Here is a 21162-nt window from a genome sequence, read left to right as displayed (position 1 = left end):
GAAATTGAGTCACACAAATAGTAACTCTAGAAGGTAAGCTTCTTGAGAGAGTATTACTGTCAGAGCTAGGAACAGTTTCTAAGTCTCTTGACACTTGGTCTGGTATCCTATACTATGAAATTATTTTCTGCTCATTTAATAATCTTGGTACCTCCATGCCCAGAGTAATTTCCTGAGATTGGATAGCAAAAATCTTAATGGATTTTTAATTTGATTCCAGAAAAGTGACCCAACTTCTTTTCTTGCTGACTGTAGATAAGGGACTTTTCTTGTGTCGTGACCTTTTTGGACAAACAATCTAAAATGCCTATTAACCCCTTCTTGAAATGTTTTTAAATGTAAAAATAAAAAAAAATAGCATTACAAAGGATGTAAATTATAGTAACAAAAATTTTTAAAAAAGTTAAAATACTAAAAATGCCAATTGTAGTCAAATATTCAAAGAATCAATGAAACAATCGAATTTTTTTTTTAATTAAAAAATTAAAATTCATAGGTCTCAGGTTAAGAACCCCTGATCTGGATTTCCTTGATTTACTTAATGGAACTAATGAGCCAGAGCTTCAGATTCTGCTTCCCCATAAGAGAATGTACTTTTTTTTTTTTTTTTTTATCACAAGATCCCTAACACTGGCCTCAAACTGAGCCAAGTCCTTAGCCTGCACACGAATTGCAGTTTGAGTCCTCAAATCCTAAATCTTACCCCATTTCCAGGCTGAGCCCTAATTCTAGCCTCCAATTGAATCCTACTGAATCCAAACTGAGTCTTGAACCCATTCTCAATCAGAGGATGACTTTCCCTGATCCAGGACTGATTTCTTATCCTGAGCCCATACTGAGCTTAGCCCTTAGCCTGGACATCAACCCCAGTCTCAGCCCTGCCATTGGCTCTTGGTATCCTAATTTTTAATAATTTACACATTGTATTTCACAGCTAACAACCATTCCATGGGACAAACAGATAATATGTTTTAAAGAGGAGGAAACTGTTGCAGAGAGATGATGTGAATTGCCTTTCATCACACAGCTAGGAAACATCACAGCTGAATGCTTTACATTTAAACTTAAACTGAATTTTCTCTTTCCATTCCATCAGGCCACCCCAGCCTAGCCACAGAATGAACCCCTAAGCTTAGGCTCCTCACAAACATGAAACTGTCTTTTGCCTTTTACTGTGTCCCCAGGGTTTAGCTCAGTGCTGGGTTCATAGCAGGTACTTCATTAATGTTTGCTGACTGACTGATAGGGGCTGCTGGTCACTTAGGGATCCCCTGAGGCTAGAAAGTATGCATGATACAGGGTCAAATCATCGGTACAATAAGAACTCTATCTTGTATCCTCATTCCAGATTAGGAAACTGAGGACTTCCTTGAGTGAAAAATTGTCTTGCCCAAGATTACAATGGTAGAAATGGGATTTGAAGACTGTGCCTTCAGTCTGAGCAGTACAACCTTTAGCCCATAGGTGAATGAGAGGCATTCTTACCAGGGAAGTTTCACAGAGTAGCTTGCTCCCTCGTACCAGGTTCCCGATAGTAATGTGGAAGTAAGTGTTCCCACTGCTCCAGTTGGAGATCTTGGTGAAAGGATGAGTGGTGAGAATATCCTGAAAAAGAAGAGCAGTTTTATGAGAGGTAACAAGTCTCTCTCCCTTATCTTTGCTGCTGACCCTGTCTCTGCACCATCTCCTAACTTCTCAAAAAATGTGGATCAGGGACGAACCTCAGAGATGAGCTAGCGAAATGTCCCCATCTTACAGAAGGGGAGAAGCAGCAGCTGTGGAGAAGTCAGCATTGCTTTACAGTCACAAGTCCTGGGCTTCGAGCCCAGGTCTGATACCTGAACCACCTGAGGCTCTGTTTCCTCATCAGTGACATGAGGGAATCTGACTCAATGCTGTAGGAAGACCTGTCACATATAAATCTCCAACTTATGAAACTCAGGATTAAAGAGAAATTGCTTCTGGGATGTGGCCTCTCAGACCAGAATGACTCAGGTAAACTCTGACAATGAGGTTAATTAAACTCTGGAATAATTCCAGAGGGAGGGTCATTTGTATCTTCATTCTCCCCCCAAAATCACCCTAACATGAATTTGTCTCCTTTCCTGAAGCTATAAGGATGATTCTGATGATCTATGAAGTTCATGTCATTAATGTAAATAATATTTACAGAATACTTTCATTTTACAGATATATTGTTTAACCCTGGGAGATAGATGCTATTATCCCCATTTTACAGATGAAGAAATTGGGGTAACAATGATTAAATGGCTAGTTCAGGGTCATACAGCTAGTTTCTGAGGCTGAATTTGAACTCAGTTATTCCTGACATCAAGCCCATTACTTTTTTGCACTGAGGTACACACACTCACACACACGTATAAACACATTAATATTAATACTTTTCAATTTTGTCGTTCTATTCTTAGGATACTCCAGAGCTTAGCACAGTACCTGGCACACACTAAATGTTTAATACAAGTTATCATTTGATTGGTAGCCGACAAGATGAGCCACTTGAATTCAGGTCTTCTGACATCAGATTGAGTATTTTTTTTCCCTATTTCTCCTCAAATCATTTTAATTTCATTTTTCCAGTCATATGCATTTTAAGTATGCAAGAACAATGATACAATTATAGAATCTAGGCTCTTTTTCAAAGCAGCAGTGAGTATTCTTTCCCTAATACCAGCTCACTTGTCCATCTAGTCTATTCTCATTTCCATTACCCTTACACAGATCCTCATTAACACTTGCTTGAACTATTGCAATAACCTCAGATAGGCCTTCCTTCCTCCTTCCTCCTTTACCCTTCTCTGATGAATACTTTTGTCATAAATTCATGGCCATGGGGCAGCTAGATGGCACAGTAGATACAGCACCAGCTCTGAAGTCAGGACTACCTGAGTTCAAATCCAGCCTTAGACACTTAATACTTCCTAGCTGTGTGACTCTGGGCAAATTCTGGGCAATCGCTTCAGCAAAATAAAACAAAAAAATTCATGGCCATGTCACCTTAATGCTAAAAAAGTTTTCAGTGGCTCCTAAGGAGACCAAGGAAGTCTCTGTGTTCCTCTGTTCCTTAAGCTGGGAAAGTATTCTAATTTGCCTTCCTGCTATCCTCCAAGAAGTCTTTCCTAACCACCCCCACCCCCAGAAAAGGGGTCTTTCAAGTGTGTGAGGTCATGATGGACTCCTGGTATGAAAGTTCACTCCAGAAATGAAGATCAGCACTCCTCTGCACTTTATAGTCTTGAGCGGCCTAGGGCACCGATGTGACTGAGGATGACCTGCCTGTGTAACCTGGTGTTAGGTCACATCTTCTCTAAACCTCAGGGTCCTTATCTATAGAACTGGGGATTGGATCAGATGATTTCTATGGACCCTGCAACTCATAGAGCTCGGATTCTCTGTACCCAATAATCTTATACTTTCATGTTGTATGCCCTAATTGGATTATAAACTCTTTGAGGGCAGGTTCTATAATGTGATTATTTATTTTTATAGTCCCATTGCCCATCATCTAACTCTGTACAGAATAGATGGTAATGAATATTTGTTGAGTTGAATTGAATGAAGCCAGTCTTTAGGGACTTCATATCCCAGCTACTATCTGAAAGCAGACTTTCCCAGAGAGTCTAATCTTAGACTTGTAGAAAGAGTTTGAAGGACCTTAGAAACTATATAATCCTACCCCAATTAGAAGAGGGAAAGAAGCCCCTGAGTGGAGAAATGACTTGCCCAGGAGCATACTGCCAACAAGTGAGGAAGCCAGAAGAGCACCCTTCCTCTGCCTCCTCAGGCAGTCAGCATAGTCCCTAGGTTAGCCTAATGCCTCCCTGGAGCACTTTTTTGTAATAAATTGGTAATGAGCAGTACCCTGAACCCAACCTCCCTCCAGCCTTCACTTCTGTTTCCTTAATGCCCTCCTCACCTTGGTCCGGGGATCAATGAGGCTGACTCCATATTTGTTGATAGCGATTAGGAGAATCTCAGGGAAGTTTGGCTCAGTTGTTTGCTGGTAAAGAGGAAGAAAAAAGTCAGATTCCCAAAACATTTTGTGAAGGGAGCTAACATTATGGAAGCCAAGAAAAATGAAATTTTTGGGAGGCAAGAAAATAGCCAAGTCATTATCTCCAGAAGATAGTTATTCTCTTCCAGCTCTGGGGCTTTGTCTCATTCCAAGACACATTTCTTCCTTTTCTCCAACTTATCTTCAACTGGAAAATCATTCAAAGACCAGCAATCTCATCTTTCTTCCCTCAGTGCTCAGCTACTTGTTTGAATCATGCAATTGGATTGCTTGATTACCATATTAATCCAAATACATGCACACAATTCCCCATCCACATAGGTAATAAAATCTTTAGAAAGGAAAAAAAAAATGTATGTACACACATGGGTGTATATATCTCTATAAATATACATCCATAGATAGATATAGATATACAGCTATACACATAGAAGAAAAAAAATCCTGTGATTTCACTTATGTGAATAGTGCTAATACCTTTTCAGGCACAGATAGTATTGCCTCTGTGCCTTAGAAGACTATTTTCATAAGCAGCTATAACCCCCAAAGGTCATCACCCTCTGACTAGCCTTCTGGTGATAAGTATCTCTAAACTTAGCTCAGCTGGTTCTTAAATGACAGACACATTTTGGTCATTAGGCAAATACTGAAAGTCTTTCCAGCTTAGTAGATTTATCCAGACAAAGTTTTATGGCAAATTCATGGCAAAGCCCTTAAGAGACCAAGCTCGATTCTGTGGCCAAGAGGAACCATGATTAGAGGAAGTGTGGCATAGTGGATAGACAGAGGCAACTTCTAAGTCAGGGAGGCCTACCTCTGATAAGACTGCCTGCGTGACAGTTTTCAGAAATTAAAATCAGTCATAAAAATCAGAGAAAAGTAAATTAAAACAACTCTTTTACCTATCAGATTGACTAATATGTCAGAAAAGAGAAATGATAAATATTGGGAAAGATATGGGAAAATTGGAACACTAATGCATCGTTGGTAAAGTTGTGAACTGATCCAACTGTTCTGGAGAATGATTTGGAACTATGTCAAAAGGGCTATGCAACTGTGCCTTTGATATAACAATATCACTTCTAGGTCTGTCTCCCAAAGAGATCACAAAAAAGAGAAAAGAACCTACCCTACCTACAAAAATATTTAAAACAGCTCTTTCTGTCGTGGCAAAGAACTGGAAATCCAGGGGATGCCTATCAATTGGAGAAAGGCTGAACAAATTGTGGTATATGAAAGTAATGGAATACTATTATTCTATAAGAAATGATGAGCAGGGAGAAAAAAAAAACCTGGAAAGACTTACATGAACTGATGCTGGGTGAAATGAACAGAATCAGGAGAGCATTGTACATAGTAACATTCTGCAGATATCTGCAGATATTCTGCAGACTTTGCTCTTCTCAGCAATAACTGATCCAAGGTAATTCCAAAAGACTCATAATAGAAAATGTTATCTACATCTAAAGAAAGAACTATGGAGTCTGAATGTAGATTGAAGCATACTATTTTCATTTTGGGGTTTTTGTATGACTTTTTTCCCCCTTTTTGTTCATTCTTCTTTCATAACATGACTAACATGGAAATATGTTTAACATGATTACAAATGTATAATTTATATCATACTGCTTGCCATCTTGGGGAGGAAAAAGGAGAGGAAGAGCAGAAGAAAAATGTAGAAGTCAAAATCTTATAAAATTAATTTGAAAACTATATTTACATGTAATTGGAAAAAATAAAATACTATTTACAAAAAAAAATTGCCTGTGTGACATTGGGTAAGTTTCTTAACAATACCCTAGGCAATGCTAAGTCACAGAGTAAGTGTTGAAAAAAGCAATGTGAAATATTTTTTAAGAAAAACAAATCTGGAAAACAGGTCAAGAAAAGAAAATATAAGAATAATCGAACCACCTGTAAGCTGTGACCAAAAAGATTTCTGCTTACAAAGTTCACACCTGTATATAATAAATATTTTATTCACATAGAGAAGCAGGAGGCTTTGGGTTGCTTCCCCCTCAAATGAAAACTAACTTTAACCTTAACAGACCAGAACTAAAGGGTTATCTATGTAATTGTTGTTCAGTTGTATCTACTTTGTGATCCCATTTGGGATTTTCTTGGTAAAGATACTAGAGTGGTTTGCCATTTCTTCCCTGGATCATTTTACAGATGAGTAAACTGAGGCAAATAGGATTAAGTGACTTGCCCAGCTAGAAAGAGCCTGAGGTCACTTGTGAACTCAGATCTCCCTCATTTTAAGCTACGTGTCATTTAAGCTGAGAGTCATTTTCAAATCTTCCATCTACATATAGTCAGATCACTGATTTGTTAGAGCAAAGATTACAATTACAACCCAATTATGAGAATAAAAACAAGAGCATATGACATGTAATTAAAGCATAACCTTATTTAAATAAGTAGTTGGCAACTCAAAGGACAAAGTTCAGACAGAGGAAGCTCAACTGCTCAGACTGTCTCTTGGGTTGTAATTTGTACTAATTCTTCCCATTTAACTGACCTACTTCAATTTCCTCACCTGTAAAATGGTGATAACAGCACCTACCTCCCAGGTTGTGACTATCAAATGACATCATAGTTGTACCTAGCACATAGTAGGTACTATCTAAATTCTTATTCCTTTCCCCCTTTCCTTGCCCTGCTTACAACCTCCAAGACATCTTCGACTCATATCTACTTCCACACTTCCAGCCCCTATATTTAATTGATTGGGATTCTTATTCACTATCCATAATCTGTCTCAAATCCCTTCCCTTTTCTGCCCAAGTGGCCATGAGCTTCATTTAGCTTCACTTTACTTCTCAGCCGGACTACTTTTTAAAAAATAAATTTTAGTGACATCTTTTGTTCTTACATCACCTACATTTCTTACTGGATTCTTTCCCCATATTTTCCCAAGAGCTTATTATTATAATTATATATAACATATATAATTATAATATTCTTTATTAAGAATAGAGAGGATGAGAAAAAAAAAGTTCTTCAAAACTAACCAACATATTGAAAAAGTCTTATGTTATATGCAATATTTCACATCCATGGCCTCTACTTCTGCAAAGAATGTATCTTTTATCTATTCTTTGTAAACAAATTTGGTCAACTATAATCTCAAAACATTCATATTCTTATTTTGTTGTTTTGTTTTTGTTTGTGTTTTCCATTTATATTATTATAGTTACTAAGTATACTATTTTCCTGGTTGTCCTTATTTTATTTGTATCTGTTCATACATAGCTTTCAATCTTTCACTGTATTTATCATGTTTTTCCAGTACAGAAATATTTCATTGCATTCCTATACCACAATTTGGTTAACCATTTCCCACATCACCAGATCTTTACTTTGTTCCCAGTTGTTGTTACCACTAAAAGTGCTATTATAAATATTTTGGTTTATCTGGATTTCTCCCCCCCCCCCCCATAAACTGAAATATATGTCCAATAGTGGAATTGCTGGTTAGTATGTATGGTCATTTTTGTCACTTTCTTGGAATGATTCCAATTTTTTTTCAGAATCTTTTATTTTTAAACAATTCATAGCTTCATCAAAAATGTATTAGTCTGCCTGGGGTTTGCTTGGAGTCAGAAATCAGCAAATGCTACAAAATAGGGCTTGATTTATTGTTTTGTTGATTGACTAAACTCAAGAAAAAAATTGATGCAGAAAATGTTAATGATGCAGATTAAGCATAAAAGTGAGTCTTTCAGGAAATCAGAGCATACCCCTGAATGTGACTGACATTCAACTATAGAGGCTTCTAACTTGACTCCCAGATTTGGGTTTCTGCTTTCTCAAATTCTTCTACAAATAGATGCCAAAATAATCCTTCTAAAATGTATCTTTCTATGTTACCCCCTTGGCTAAGATCCTTCAGTGACTCCCTATTGCTTCTAACATAAAATATAAATTTCTCTGTTTAGTATAGAGAAAGTCCATCACAATGTAGCTCTAGCTTATCTTTCCAGACTGATTGTATCTCATTGCCCAAACTCTATGTTCCAACCAGAGCATTAGAAATCTATCTGGTGCTCCTTCGACTCCACATTCCATCTCTTGTATTTCCTCCTTATCTCCACTTTTTAGATACCCCAGTTTCATCCAAAGCTCATCAGAAGTGCTACCTCCTATGGGAAGTCTTTCTGAATAATAATAATAATGATCATGAAAATGATCATAACAATGATAGCTAGCATTTTATAGAGCTTTAAAATTTATAAAGTCTTTGCCTGTGCTATCTCATTTGACTCCTCTATAGATGTTAGGTCTTTCTCCTTTCTCAAATTATCATGTATGGTACATACTTTTATCTGTTTACACATTATAGTCTTTTGGTAGAATGTAAGCACCTTGAGGCTTTTTCTACCAGTTCCAAGTTACTGGTACAGTACCTTGCTCATAATGCCCACAATAAATGATTCTTGGGTTGGACTGGGATTGGATTCACAACCTGGAACCTCCCAGAAGTTTTGGAGGTACAAGAAGGGAAAGTCACAAAACCTGGCTACCTGGCTTCCTCAAACTCTTCTGTTGCCTGAGCCTTCACTGTTCACAAACTTCTTCTTATTTACTTCTGATTGATTTCCTATCACATTTCTGACCCAGACTACTCCAAATCCTAGTCAAATCCTACATCATAACATCATGATCCTACAGTTAATGAGACCCTGGAGGCTATCTGGTACAATCCCTTCATTTCATAGTGAAATAATTGAGAATTCAGGAAGGCTGAATGAATGACCTGCCTGACGTCACACACAATGAGTATATTGGACAGGATCTGAAGGCTCAACACTCTCTCAATCATATCTCTTTTAAATCTCCCCACCACTCACACTCCTTTGGGTCTCATAAGATGACCCCCGCTCTCTACTTTACTGAGAAGATTGAAGTCACATATCCTGAATTCCTTTGTCCTCCCCCATTCCTCAAAACCTCTCTGTTTTTTCTCAATCTTTCCTCCTTTGCTCCATTAACAGAGGAAGAAGTGTCCAGGAAAAATTGTGTCTAGCATGCTGAGCTTAGAGTCAAGAAGATCTGAGGTCTGATGCTTACTAGCTCTGTGATCTGAGCAAGTCATTTAATTAGTATCTACATCAGTTTCTTCAACTGTAAAATGGGAATAATAGAACTTACCCATAACCCTGGGTTGTTGTGAGGATCAAATGAGGTAACATTTGTAAAGAGCTTAGCACAGTGCCTGGCACACAGTAGGCACTTAACAAATGCTTATTTCATTGTTTTCTAACCCGAGTTTCTATACTTTAAAAAAACGTTCTATTGATGACCTGTGATTTTTACATCATACTTATTCCTCATATACACTCCTAAACCTTCCTTAATAACAAAAAAAAAAGGTAAACAAAACTAACACAGAAATTTTGTCTGACAATGTATAACATTCTGTACCTATAAGCTCTCATCTCTCTCTACCATGAGGAAAGGTTTTCTATCTCTTACTCTCTGGAATGGAAACTTCTCACTATATTTCATCTTAGTTCATGTTGTTTTTATTTATGTTATCATTGTTATGTGTATTCTCTTTAACCCCTTCTCTGTCCCAGTCCCCATCTCCTTCTAATTCCTTCTAAACAAGACCTGCTCCCACCTCCCTTCAAGCCCTCAGGTAAGAGACAAAAGTTCATACCTTCACTTCAAAGAAAGCTGAACCAAACGTTGGCCACTTAAATATTAGCTTCAGAAAGGCCAGCTTTGCTTCTTCTTTGCTCTTTCCTGCATGCTTGTTGAAATAGGCCACAATGGACTGTGGGAGGACACATAGAGTATATCAGTGGGTAGGGCAAACAATGGTACTAATATTATAATGTTACATCTCAAAGAGGGAAGGCACTGAAGCATCTATCATCCAATGGATTAGCTATCCTTCTGCTTTACCTACAGTGGGATAAGCCTTTTCACTTATGACATAATCCAAGTGATTGATAAAAATATTGCTTAGCACAGGGCCAAGGACAGATCCCTGGGATATGCCAGTAAAGACCTCCCACAAAGTTTAACAAAAAATAAATATATTTTTTGGACCTAGAAGACAATTAGCTTAAAATCCACTCACTTTTACTATCATCTAATTCATATTTCTTCATTTTAAAAATCACAAAATCTCATAGATAGAATCTTCATAAAGAGATAATGATAAATACTAATGCCTTTTATAAATGCAAATACAAATATGCAATATTTGTATTCCAATCCAAAAAATAGAAGACAATCCCTTCCAAATGAGGGAATGTCTATGGCACTCCCTTAATCTTCCAGCATAATATACATCAATACTTTGGATCTGTGATTTCACTTGTATGGGTATTTATTTCTTTTATTGATATAAAACATAATCCTCCAAAGTCTTAATAGACAGTCTTCATGAGTTGCTATACCTTAAAAAATGTATTACCTGGTGGCCAAAATTCTGTCCAAGAACCCATCATGGTGTCCTGTATACAATGTACTCTTAATAAATGTATACTGAATTAAATTGAATTGATAAGAACAGGCTAGTGATATTTTTAAAATGAGTTAAGATGGGGACCTGTTCTTGTTGAAGAATTTTTAATGAGCATCATCTCTTAGTGGTTATAATTTTCCTAAATGTTCACAAACTATCCCTTTAATAACACATTCTGGAATTAGAATTTTAATTGGAATCAAGCTTACAAGCTTATAGCTTGAAGAATCTACCCCTCCTTCTTCTATTTGAAAGTTAGGACTTATTTGTTATTTCCTCTACGCCAATAATTTTTAACCCCCTTCAGCCACCTCTGCTTCCAACTTTAGCCAATCAACAAGCATGAATTACTTAGTGTAGGTAAGACACTGAAGTATGTCAGAAAACAGAGGGAATTCATTATCTTTAGGGATAATTTTGCTCACCCTTTTCCAGTCATCTGGTGAGATCTGCCGAATAAGGTCCTGTGGCACCAGCTCACGCAGCATCTTGGGAATGCTTGGGAAATAGGATTTGTCATCTTCAAACTTGACCCTGTAGATCAGGGCTCCCAGCTGAAGGACTTCTTCCCGGGTGGATTTATGGTAACCACGAAGGTACTTGGGCAATTCCTGCAAGAGACTGTAGGATGAGGACAGGGAAAAATGGTTCCTTCCTTCAAGACCTTTTAATGGATCATTAATGCCAGGTATTCAAGACCTTCCATAATAATCATTCAAAGCTAAATTTATTTTTTTATTAAAAACTTCTTTTCTTTATTGATTTTTGTTTTTATATCATCATCTCAACCCTTCTCCTGCAGCTTAAACCCTGCTATGTAACTAATAATAAAAATCAATCACAGAAGTCCAATACAGTAACCACACCTGACATTGCATACAATATTCTTTTCTAGTAATTCTTCCCTTTCACTTCCCACCTGACACAAAGTGGTAAGAATGGGCTTTAGGACACTCATTGAAATTTTCAAATATTCAGAGACTAACTTCCTTCTAGAAATAACTTCCTTTACCATGTTGTTGTCATGTATATATCGTCTTCTTGGTGCTACTTATTTCCTTCTGCATCAGTTGATAAAAATTTTCCTGTTTCTCTAAACTCAGAATCATCATTTCTTCCTGCACAATAATATTTCATTACCTTCATATGCTGGAGAGTTTGTTTGTTTTTTAGCCATTTCCCTATTGAGGGGAATCTGCTTTGTTTACAGTTCTTTGCAATCACACATACAAAAAAAAATCTGCTATGAATATTTGGTGTATATGGGCTCTTTCATGATTTTGATTTCTTATGAGGTAGGAAGTTAACAGTAGGATCTCTGGACAACTGAGTTTCTTTGTTTGCATGTTACTCTAGAATGAATGAACCAGCTCACAGTAGCATCAAGAGGGAATTATTGTGCCTGTCTTTCGACAATCCATGAACATTTTCTCATTTTTGTAAATGTTTGACAGGTTGTAAGATGTTTTTTTTATTGGCACTTCTCTTATTATTTATTAATGATTTGGATAATGTTTTCATCAAATCATTTACATAGTTTGCAATTCTTCCTTTACAAATTGTTGAGATAGCATGATGTGAGAAAAAGATGAATCTGGAATCAGGAAAACCTTGGTTCCAAGTCCCTAACTCTGATACATACTACATGTGTACCTGAGAAAGTAATTTAACCTGTCACTACCCTAGGAAGAGAACTCTCTAAGACCAAAAGTTGCAGGAAATTTGCCAATATGTACTAAGAGTGGAATTCCTTATGGGGAGCTCTGTACACAAATGGAATCATAGATCCAGTTTTAAAAGTATACTTGTTCAAACTGCTAATATTCTTTGACTAAGTCAAATCTGGTGGCAAATGCAATCCCACCTTGGGGAAGATGCAGCTAAGTAGATCTCTTGAGTTTGGGAACTCTGAGATATAATGGGCTAAAGTGACCAAATGTATTTAACACTAGCACAATGAGTTCCTGGGAACAGGAATTATATTCCACTCCCTCATTCCTGATTACATCACCTCCCACCATAACTTGCTTTCCTAGTACTCACATAAATGTTTTGCCCTGCCTCTTAAACTGGGAGAACTCCTGGTTTAAAGAGGCAAGTTCGCTGCAGGGGATTCCAGTTCTCCCAAAGGATCCCCCCCAAAAAAGGAGAGGTGATCTAGCCCACATTGGAAATGGAGCAAGTTATAGCTTCCATGTTGATCAGAGTGGCATGAGGCTTGTGAATAGGCTTTGTACTTGTAACCTGAGTGAAATGGACAAATAATCTTTAAAAAAAATAATCTGAGCACTCATCCATTGGATGTTATTTTATTTATATACATTTTCTATATATCTTAAAATAGCAGATTTTTATCAATGCCATTTGAGGTAAACTTTTTTTTTTATTAATCTCTACTTCTTTTCAATTTTCATTGATTTTATTTGTGCAAAAGCATTTTAATTCTATGTAGTCAGAATTGTCTAGTTTATCTTTTATCACTCTTTGTTTAGTTAAGATTCTCCTCTAAGTCATTATTGTGAAATACACTTGATCTGAGATTCTTTTGATATTTTATGATATGCCTAATGTGGGAAGTTGTTTTGCTCAAACATATATGTATGTGGGGGGGGATGTATACACACATATTTATAATGGGCTTTGCTTTTTTTGCATTCTCAATGCATTGTTGAGGGAAAGATGGGAAAAGGAGGTTTCAAAACTGAAAACAAAATAAAATTGAATTTAAAAATAAATTAAAATTATATCTCCTAGAAATATTTTTGTGGTGGAACATTTTATCTTCTGGTTAGGTTTCCATTCTGATAGTATTATGAAAAATATTTGGAGCTAAAACTAATTTCTGCCAAGCATTTCTTATAAAAAGTCATAAATTCTTATAAAAAAGTGAGTATCCAAAACTTTATGTTACTGAATTTATTAAACAATGGACACTTTTAAATTTAAATTGCTTCTGTTTCTTACTTATCCAATCTACTCTAATGAATTATATTTATATTTTGATGACTAATGCTTTATTGTGTCATCTGAAGTTTGGTAATGCTATGCTCCTTTCATTTGTATTTTTTTGGTTGTTTCTCTTGAAACTCTACACCTTTTTTCAAATGAACTTAGTTATTATTTTATCTAGTCCCACACATTAATCCATTGGTTTTAATAAGTATTTTGATTAGTAATTAATTTGATTAGTATTCACTAAATTTGTAAATAAATTTTAATATTACTGTCATTTTTACTATATTGATAGCACAGCCTAATTTTAAATAATGAATCTCTCAAATTATTTGTCTTCTATTATTTCTGTAAAGAGAATTTTATACTTAAATTTATTATTTCTTATGTTTTCTCCTTATAGCTTCAGTCTCTTCATCTTTAAAATGAGTACAACAGAGACAGCTAAGTGGTACAGTGGATAGAGCACCAGTCCTGAAGTCAGGAGAACTTGACTTCAAATCCAGGCTCAGACACTTAACATTTCCTAGCTGTGTTACCCTGGGCAAGTCACTTAACCCCAATTGCCTCAGCAAAAAAAAAATGAGTACAACAATCCCTACCCAATAATAGAGTTCAGTCTCTAGAAGACTCTTCTAGAAGGGAGGAGGTGGGGGTATGTGTGATGGATTAGGTAAATGGGTTAGGAAACCTTAAATAAGGTCAATTTTCATATAAATCAATAAATTGATTATTAAGTAATCATTTATCATTTGATACTGCTTACTATATATTAAGCACTGGATCCCTTTGCCAAGAGCAAAAACCTCTCCAGAAGTGTCATCACTGAGTAGTCCTTAGATCTTAGAATTTCTCTAAGTTTAGGAAGAAAGAAAAGTCACTTCTATCCCTCCAGCAGCATGGATCCATCCAAAGAGAATGTCCCATGCCTACCTGATAATAGTGGAAAATAGAGTCTGCCATTGGGTCCTTCCCAGGAATTGTATTGGTCCAGAGCTTCTTCATGAAGAACACTTGGTAGGTAAGAGAAGGCACAATTCCTGCAAAGACAGGCCTAATATCAGCTTGGGTAAGCCTGGAAATGAAACTTATGGGCTTTGAGGGCCACTGGGCATTGTCAGCTTTGACATCAACCATCAACCAATTCATCAGTCAATCAATCAGCATTTTTTAAGGACCTCCTAAGGACCTCCATACCCAGGTAGTGCTGGGGCACTAAAGGTACAAATACAATGAAACAATCCCTTTGTGTTCCAATGGGAGAGACAATAAGGACTTATATAAATATGCATAACATACATATAAAGTAAGTGAACATACTATAGAAAGTAAATATGAAGTACATTGGGAGACAGAGCATCAGCTTTTGAGAGAGTCAAGAAAGACTTAATGCAGAAGATGGTACCTGAGATGTATCTCACAGGAAAAGAGACTATATGAGGTAGAGATAAGGATAGAATGTATTCCAGGTATAGGGATGGATAGACTAGAATGGAGGAAGACTTGGGGCAAAGAGACCAATTAAGAGGTTATTGCCATAATCTGGGGGGAAGGTGATGAGGGCCTGAAATACTTCTCTTGCCCCCCCCCTCCTCTAATTGGTAAATTCTTCCACGTTTATCTTGTAAAGCCTTTTCAAAAGCCACCTCTTCTAGGAAACTTTCCCTGACTTCCTCAATTGCTAAGAATCAATCCTCCCCTTTAGAACTTCATGTAACATATTTTTTTCATTTTTCTAAAGCATGTATCAGGTAACATTGGATGTTATACTTATCAGTTCATGTTTTATCCCCTACTAGACTCTGAGTTACATGAAGGCAGGAACAAATTCCTCACTAAGTTTTGTTTAAACTGCATTTCTTCCAAGCATCCAATGCTCTGCAGACTCAATATTTAAATGTGATTTTATATTTATATGTATAATATTAAATATTAAAGAGAATTGTGAGGAGAGCTTAAGGCTCTAAGCAAAAGAGGTGTATGATAGAAGATGGAAGTAATCTGACAGAAAACCTAGGAGCAGTAGACTTGGGCTGTGCTCCAGATTTCATAAGTGGCCGCAAGTGAGTTTCCTACTCTGGAGTTTAATATCATCACTTTTTTTTGTTGGTTTGTTTAGTATCATCTATAAAATTTGGTAGTATTGGTGATATGGGGGAGAATATGATAAAATAAAAATGAATGATAGCCCCCGAAATCATAAGATTTAGAGCTAATCTGATCCCCTCACTTTACAGAGAAAGAACCTGAAGCATAAGGAAATTTCTTATGATCCCTTTCAATCCTCACACTCTTTGATTCTATGAGAAGGTCAGAATTCAAGGTCACTGCCTATATAACTCTGGACAAGTAAGTAAGTCACTTTACCTCTTTGTATTCTAGCCAACTTTCAAAGACAAAAATGGCGCGGGTTAATTAATAGAGAGAATTTCCTTGTTTGGGAGTTGCATATACCAGTAAAATCACATGTCCTAACTTATCCTTATCTCTAAGTGTGTGTATTTATACATATACTTACATATACATGTATATATTTATATAGACACAAATGTATACATACACACATTCAAATAATTCATTAAGAATATAAATCTCTAAGATTTTTATTTTTAGCAGAGGGAATTTCCTTACTGGAAAAGTGTTTCCCAGGCATTGTATATATGTGTATATTCACATATGTATATACTTATGCAAATGCATAGATATGTATATGTGGGTCTATGATTGATATATATATATATATATATATATATATATATATATATATATATATATAAAAATCATGATGGACTATGATCTGGGGCCAGGACTGAATAAGAAGAAAGTAGCAGGTTGAATTACATTTGAGAAACTGTTCTGTACTTTCAATAATTCCAAGGAAAGTGGATCAGTCACGTAATAAGAGCAAAGGGACAATAGATGTATAGCACAGCCAAGCCTGAGAGCCACCCTGGTACCCAGTAAGCTAGAGAAAGACCTTCAACAAATTTTCTGCTTATAGGGCCGGTATGCTCTGGGATGGATAGAATGAGAAGTGACGTATAGATGGAGATCTATACCCATGGAAGGATATCACAAACAATCAAAGTACAGTATAGGCATATCATGGAGAACCACTGAAAGTTCTTAATTCATTTCAAAACACATTTAATTTTTTTTAAGCTTACTAAGTACAAAGTCCTCTGGAAGATACCAAGATTAACTCAAGACATTTTCTTAGACTTCCTTGAAAAATAATAAATTAAAGAATCAGGAAAGGGCTCGAGAGAAATCAGTTTATCCAGCCTCCCCACCCCCAGTTTCAGGAAGGTGATTGGACAAATAGTTGTGAATTGTGGAATATCTTTAGGAAGGTATATATAATTGACATACTTAAGTAGTAAGTAAGCATTACCATGCCTTTGCTTACATTGCATTTTAAAGAAAATAGCTCCCTAACTATTCTCCAAAACAGTCCTTTTCTTTCTTGTCCCCCATGCCTTTGCTCACACCATTGCCTGGAGTCTTTTCAATTCCAATGTCTAGTCATTTAATTCCTACCTGTCCGACAAGTCCTAGTTTACTAGATTAAGGTTTCTATCATTCTGCCTATTATTATGCATATGTATAAAAAGTAAATAAAGTATATAAATGATTAAGTATACAAAAGTATATAAAATGATGGATTAGCTTTAAGAAGGCATATAAGTTTACAGTATAAGTATTTATAAGGCATTAAGCCCCCAGATTCCCTAGATTGAATTGTATGTTTTTAATCCATCAAAAGTCAACATCTTAGAATGTGTGACAAGCCAAAGTCCCTTCTTGGACCTTAGTTGCCTTCTCTGATGATGAGAAAACTGTACCAGATGCCCACTTCCAGCTCTAAAAAATTCCCAGATTCTTACCATCTTTCATGGGTCTTGCTTTTTTAATCCAGTCTGTCAAGTGTCGGACGAAGTCAAAGAAGAAATCACCCTCAGGGACACTGATGACCTGGAGAGAAACATCTCCATTGGGGCAAGGTAACTGATAGGGGATCTCTTGTTTTCAATTTCTTACTATTACCCAAGTTCAAATCCAAATTACCTCCTTTTTTTTTTTTGAACAGGCAAATCTAAACATTTTAATTTTAAAGTTACTAAACAAATCATAATAAAAAAAGAAAAAAGAAAACCTTACATGGTCTTTTATCTAGGCTGTTGTAATAGTCTTTTCCTCCTGTCTCATCAATCCTCCTTCCCAGTTTATGTTAAAGAGGTTACCAGAACAACCCCTTCTAGGAACCAGCTCTGATCACATCATTCCTCTGCTTAAGAGCTCCCTCTACCTCCCCAGCAGCTCCCCACTGTTTAAAGGAAGAAGTTCAAACTCTTTAGCCTAGAATACAGTTTTCAATTACCCTTTCCAGTTTTAGGTACCACTCATTAGCATACTGATTATTCACCAAAACTATTCTTTCCTTTCTTGCCCTCATGACTTTTTTACACCATTGCTTAGCACCCTTTTCTTTTCAATTACTATTCATTTAATTCCTGCCTGTCTACAAATCCCAGCTTCCTAGACTGAGATTTTCAGAGGCAGCTAGGTGGCACAGTGGATAAAGCACCAGCCCTGAAGTTAGGAGGACTTGAGTTCAAATATGATCTTGGACATTTAACACTTTTTTAGCTGTGTAACCCTGGGCAAATCGCTTAAAAATTTTTTTTCATTATCCTTTCTACCAATACTTACTATTCTTCAAAACTATTCTTTCCTTTTTTTGCCCCCATGTCCTTTCTTATACCATTGCCTATAGTTCTTTTCCTTCCAATGTGTGTTCATTTAATTCCTACTTATCTACAAGTCCCAGATTTGTAGATTAACAGTTCCATTATTCCTCCTACTATATATACTTATCTTTATATAAATGCATGTATTAAATAGAAAGTTGTTATATTAACTTATAAAGTTACAGTTAACTTTACAATGTTAAGTACAAAGTAACAATATTCTGTAGCAAATACATAGTTCTCATTCTATAAATGTTTATATATACATATATATACACACATCATGTACATATATACATACTGCCCATATAGGTCTCTGTGTGTATGTATAGTTATATGTATATATGCACACACAAATATATTATATATGTGTATATATGCAGATATATATAAAATTTGTTATCCCAGCCTTTGAGCACTGGGTCTTTTTACTTGAATATGTGATCCTATGCAATGTGTGTGTGTGTGTGTGTGTATCCTTATGTGTACATAAGATCCAATGTATACCTGGATTATACTTATATATAAGTATTAGATATAGTTTATACTTAGAGATATAAGCAAAGTCCTAGAATGGAAAGATTACTTTGGCCTAAGGCAGAAATTGGTGGTGATGGGGTGATGCATCAGGGAAAGCTATTCACCATCTCTCAGTCTCCCTCTATCCTTTCTTCATGGCATCTCCTATGCCTAGAATGAATCCTTCCCCCTCTCCTAACCTTCTCCCCCCATTAGAATAGTAGAAAGCAGACCTCTCGAGGGCAGGGATTGCTTCATTTGCCTCTCTGTCTCCAGAACATACTTAGCACATTGTAGGCAAGTAAATGTTGAATTGAATTAGAATTCCTTCCTTCTTTTAAACTTAGGTAGCTCCTCTTCAATGAAGTGTTCCCTGATCATCCCTAACTAGAAACCCTTTATGGGTTTCTTACATCCTTTCAATAGATACTCATGTACTTCTTGCCTGAGTTTTATTTTGTTGATTTTTACCTTGTCTTCTCATCCTTACATCAACTTAAGATCCCTCTCACCGAGGTCAATGTCCCATACATTGTAGCCACAAAATGATTCTTAACTTAGATTTTCTGCTTTTCTGGAGGTGACAGTTTAAGCACAGCCTTCAATGTTGTGGTTAGAATTCCAATAGATGGTGGGAGAGTACAATGGAAGGTATAAACACTTTAGGTATAGGGAATGTACAAGCAAAGGTAGAGAGATGGGGAACTTAGGGCATGGGTTAATAATATAGCAGATCTTGCTATGAAGATCTTTCTTCTGTCTCTAATCTCTTTGAAGTATATATTTGCTCAGTACTGGTAGAGGGTAGAAGCATTTTAGTGATCATCCAGACATGATTCTAAATTGTTTTTCAGAATGAGTGGATCAGATCCACAGATCCACATGTCTGTCTTCCCAAAGTAGAGATATACAAGAAACAGTGAGTGCTTTACTTTATCTCTCTAATTGAATTATCAGCTATTCTACCAGTTTAAAATCTGTCTCACCACCACCCCACCTCTTCCACCTTCCCATCAATATATAAAATAATATATTCCACAACTGCAAACTGTCCTTGCTTATGACTGACTCACCTTGTCAGAAATTTTAACGAAGAGGCTGAATCCATCTGAGGCCTTCAGAAGCAGCCTAGTGGAGATGCTCTGACAGAAGTCTTTGGCCTTGGTGCTGGATTCTACCTCGAAGGCCTGTGTGAAGGGAAGACAAAAGACACTCAGAGTTCTTTTTCAACAGTGCTCTCTTGAATCCCAATCTATTCCCCCTGGAAATCTGTATCCATAAAAGTTTCCTCGGAATCCTCTCTTACCTCCCTACTCATTTTTCCCACATTTGCTGCAAGAAAATTGGGGAATTTTTTCCCCTTAAATTTCAGACTATTCTGCCTTAGTTACTTTGGTCTGGTAGTTTTCTCCTGATTCTGATCCAATTGTTCTTCTCACAACTGCCATTGTTCTCTTTCTGTCCTCATGCCTTTGTCCAAAGGCCCATCCTCCACCTCATGCCATCTTCAGGAACCAAATCTCTTCCACAGAGCCTTCCCTGATTTTCCTAGGCTGAAGTGCAGTTGGGGAAGTATAGAGTAAAGAGAACTGGGCTAGAAATCAGAAATCCAAAATGCTGCTACCATCTGTGTGATCTTGGACTTCACCTCTCGGTCTCAGTTTCCTCATATGTAAAGAGCTCTAGAGCTGGAAGGAGTCCAACTCCCTCATTTTGAAGATGAAGAAACTGAGGTTTAGGGACTCATCCAAAGTCATAAAGATAGAGGTAGAACTTCTGTCTTAGTTGTCTGAGTCCCAGCTTTTTTCACTATATAATTCTGAACTAGATAAATTTTAAATTTCTTCTAAACTCTAAAAATCTAAATCCTTCCTTTCTAAATCTCTGTGTTTGGCTTTTCCTATGCACTTCATCATTCTCTATCCTATATAATACTTATTTGTGCAATTTCCTCAACTGGAATAGAAGCTCCTCAATGGCAGAGATCATGCTGCTCATCTTCTTTGGATCCTAAGTGCTGAGCAAAAGGCAATGAATGCAGGAAACATTTAATAAATACTTGTACTTCACCAAGCTTGCCAGTCATTAAGAGGCCACAGCATGAGTTCATGATGCAGGAATTACTTGACAAGCTCCATATGGCATTGGAATGAAACAAAAGACTCTAAGAATAATTAAAGATTATTCCAGTGTAGAATGGGCTGCCTTGAGAAAGTAGTGAATTGCCTGCTATTGGAGGTATTTAAGCAGAGGCTGGCTAGCCACTTGCCAGGAAAACTAAAGAAGAGGTTCTTGCTTAGGTAGGGGTTCACTTAAATGCCTTTTGAAGTCCCTTCCAACTCTTTTTATGATCCTGTATTCTGTGAGGAGCTGATTTCTAAGCAGTTAACTTGTGGTTGACTTAGCCAACATACTAACAATAAGAA

The 21162-nt window shown here is 36.6% G+C and overlaps 1 protein-coding gene across 1 annotated transcript in view; it reads right to left on the bottom strand.

Annotated features, from left to right (window-relative positions):
* MYO7A (myosin VIIA) overlaps positions 1 to 21162 on the bottom strand; it is a 152982-nt gene that overhangs the window by 1103 nt on the left and 130717 nt on the right. Inside the window, exons 42-48 of the mRNA XM_074304138.1 lie at positions 19810 to 19923; positions 17354 to 17441; positions 14400 to 14506; positions 10940 to 11125; positions 9699 to 9815; positions 3935 to 4018; positions 1486 to 1605 (exon numbers count right to left, since the gene is read on the bottom strand). Of these exons, the coding sequence (XP_074160239.1) occupies positions 1486 to 1605; positions 3935 to 4018; positions 9699 to 9815; positions 10940 to 11125; positions 14400 to 14506; positions 17354 to 17441; positions 19810 to 19923 (816 nt within the window). The remainder of the gene's footprint in view (positions 1 to 1485; positions 1606 to 3934; positions 4019 to 9698; positions 9816 to 10939; positions 11126 to 14399; positions 14507 to 17353; positions 17442 to 19809; positions 19924 to 21162) is intronic.

The sequence above is a fragment of the Sminthopsis crassicaudata genome, chromosome 3, assembly GCF_048593235.1.
Source record: "Sminthopsis crassicaudata isolate SCR6 chromosome 3, ASM4859323v1, whole genome shotgun sequence".
NCBI lineage: Eukaryota > Metazoa > Chordata > Mammalia > Dasyuromorphia > Dasyuridae > Sminthopsis > Sminthopsis crassicaudata.
The sequence above is the reverse complement of the archived record's forward strand: the minus strand, read 5'-3'. Positions and strand labels throughout refer to the sequence as shown.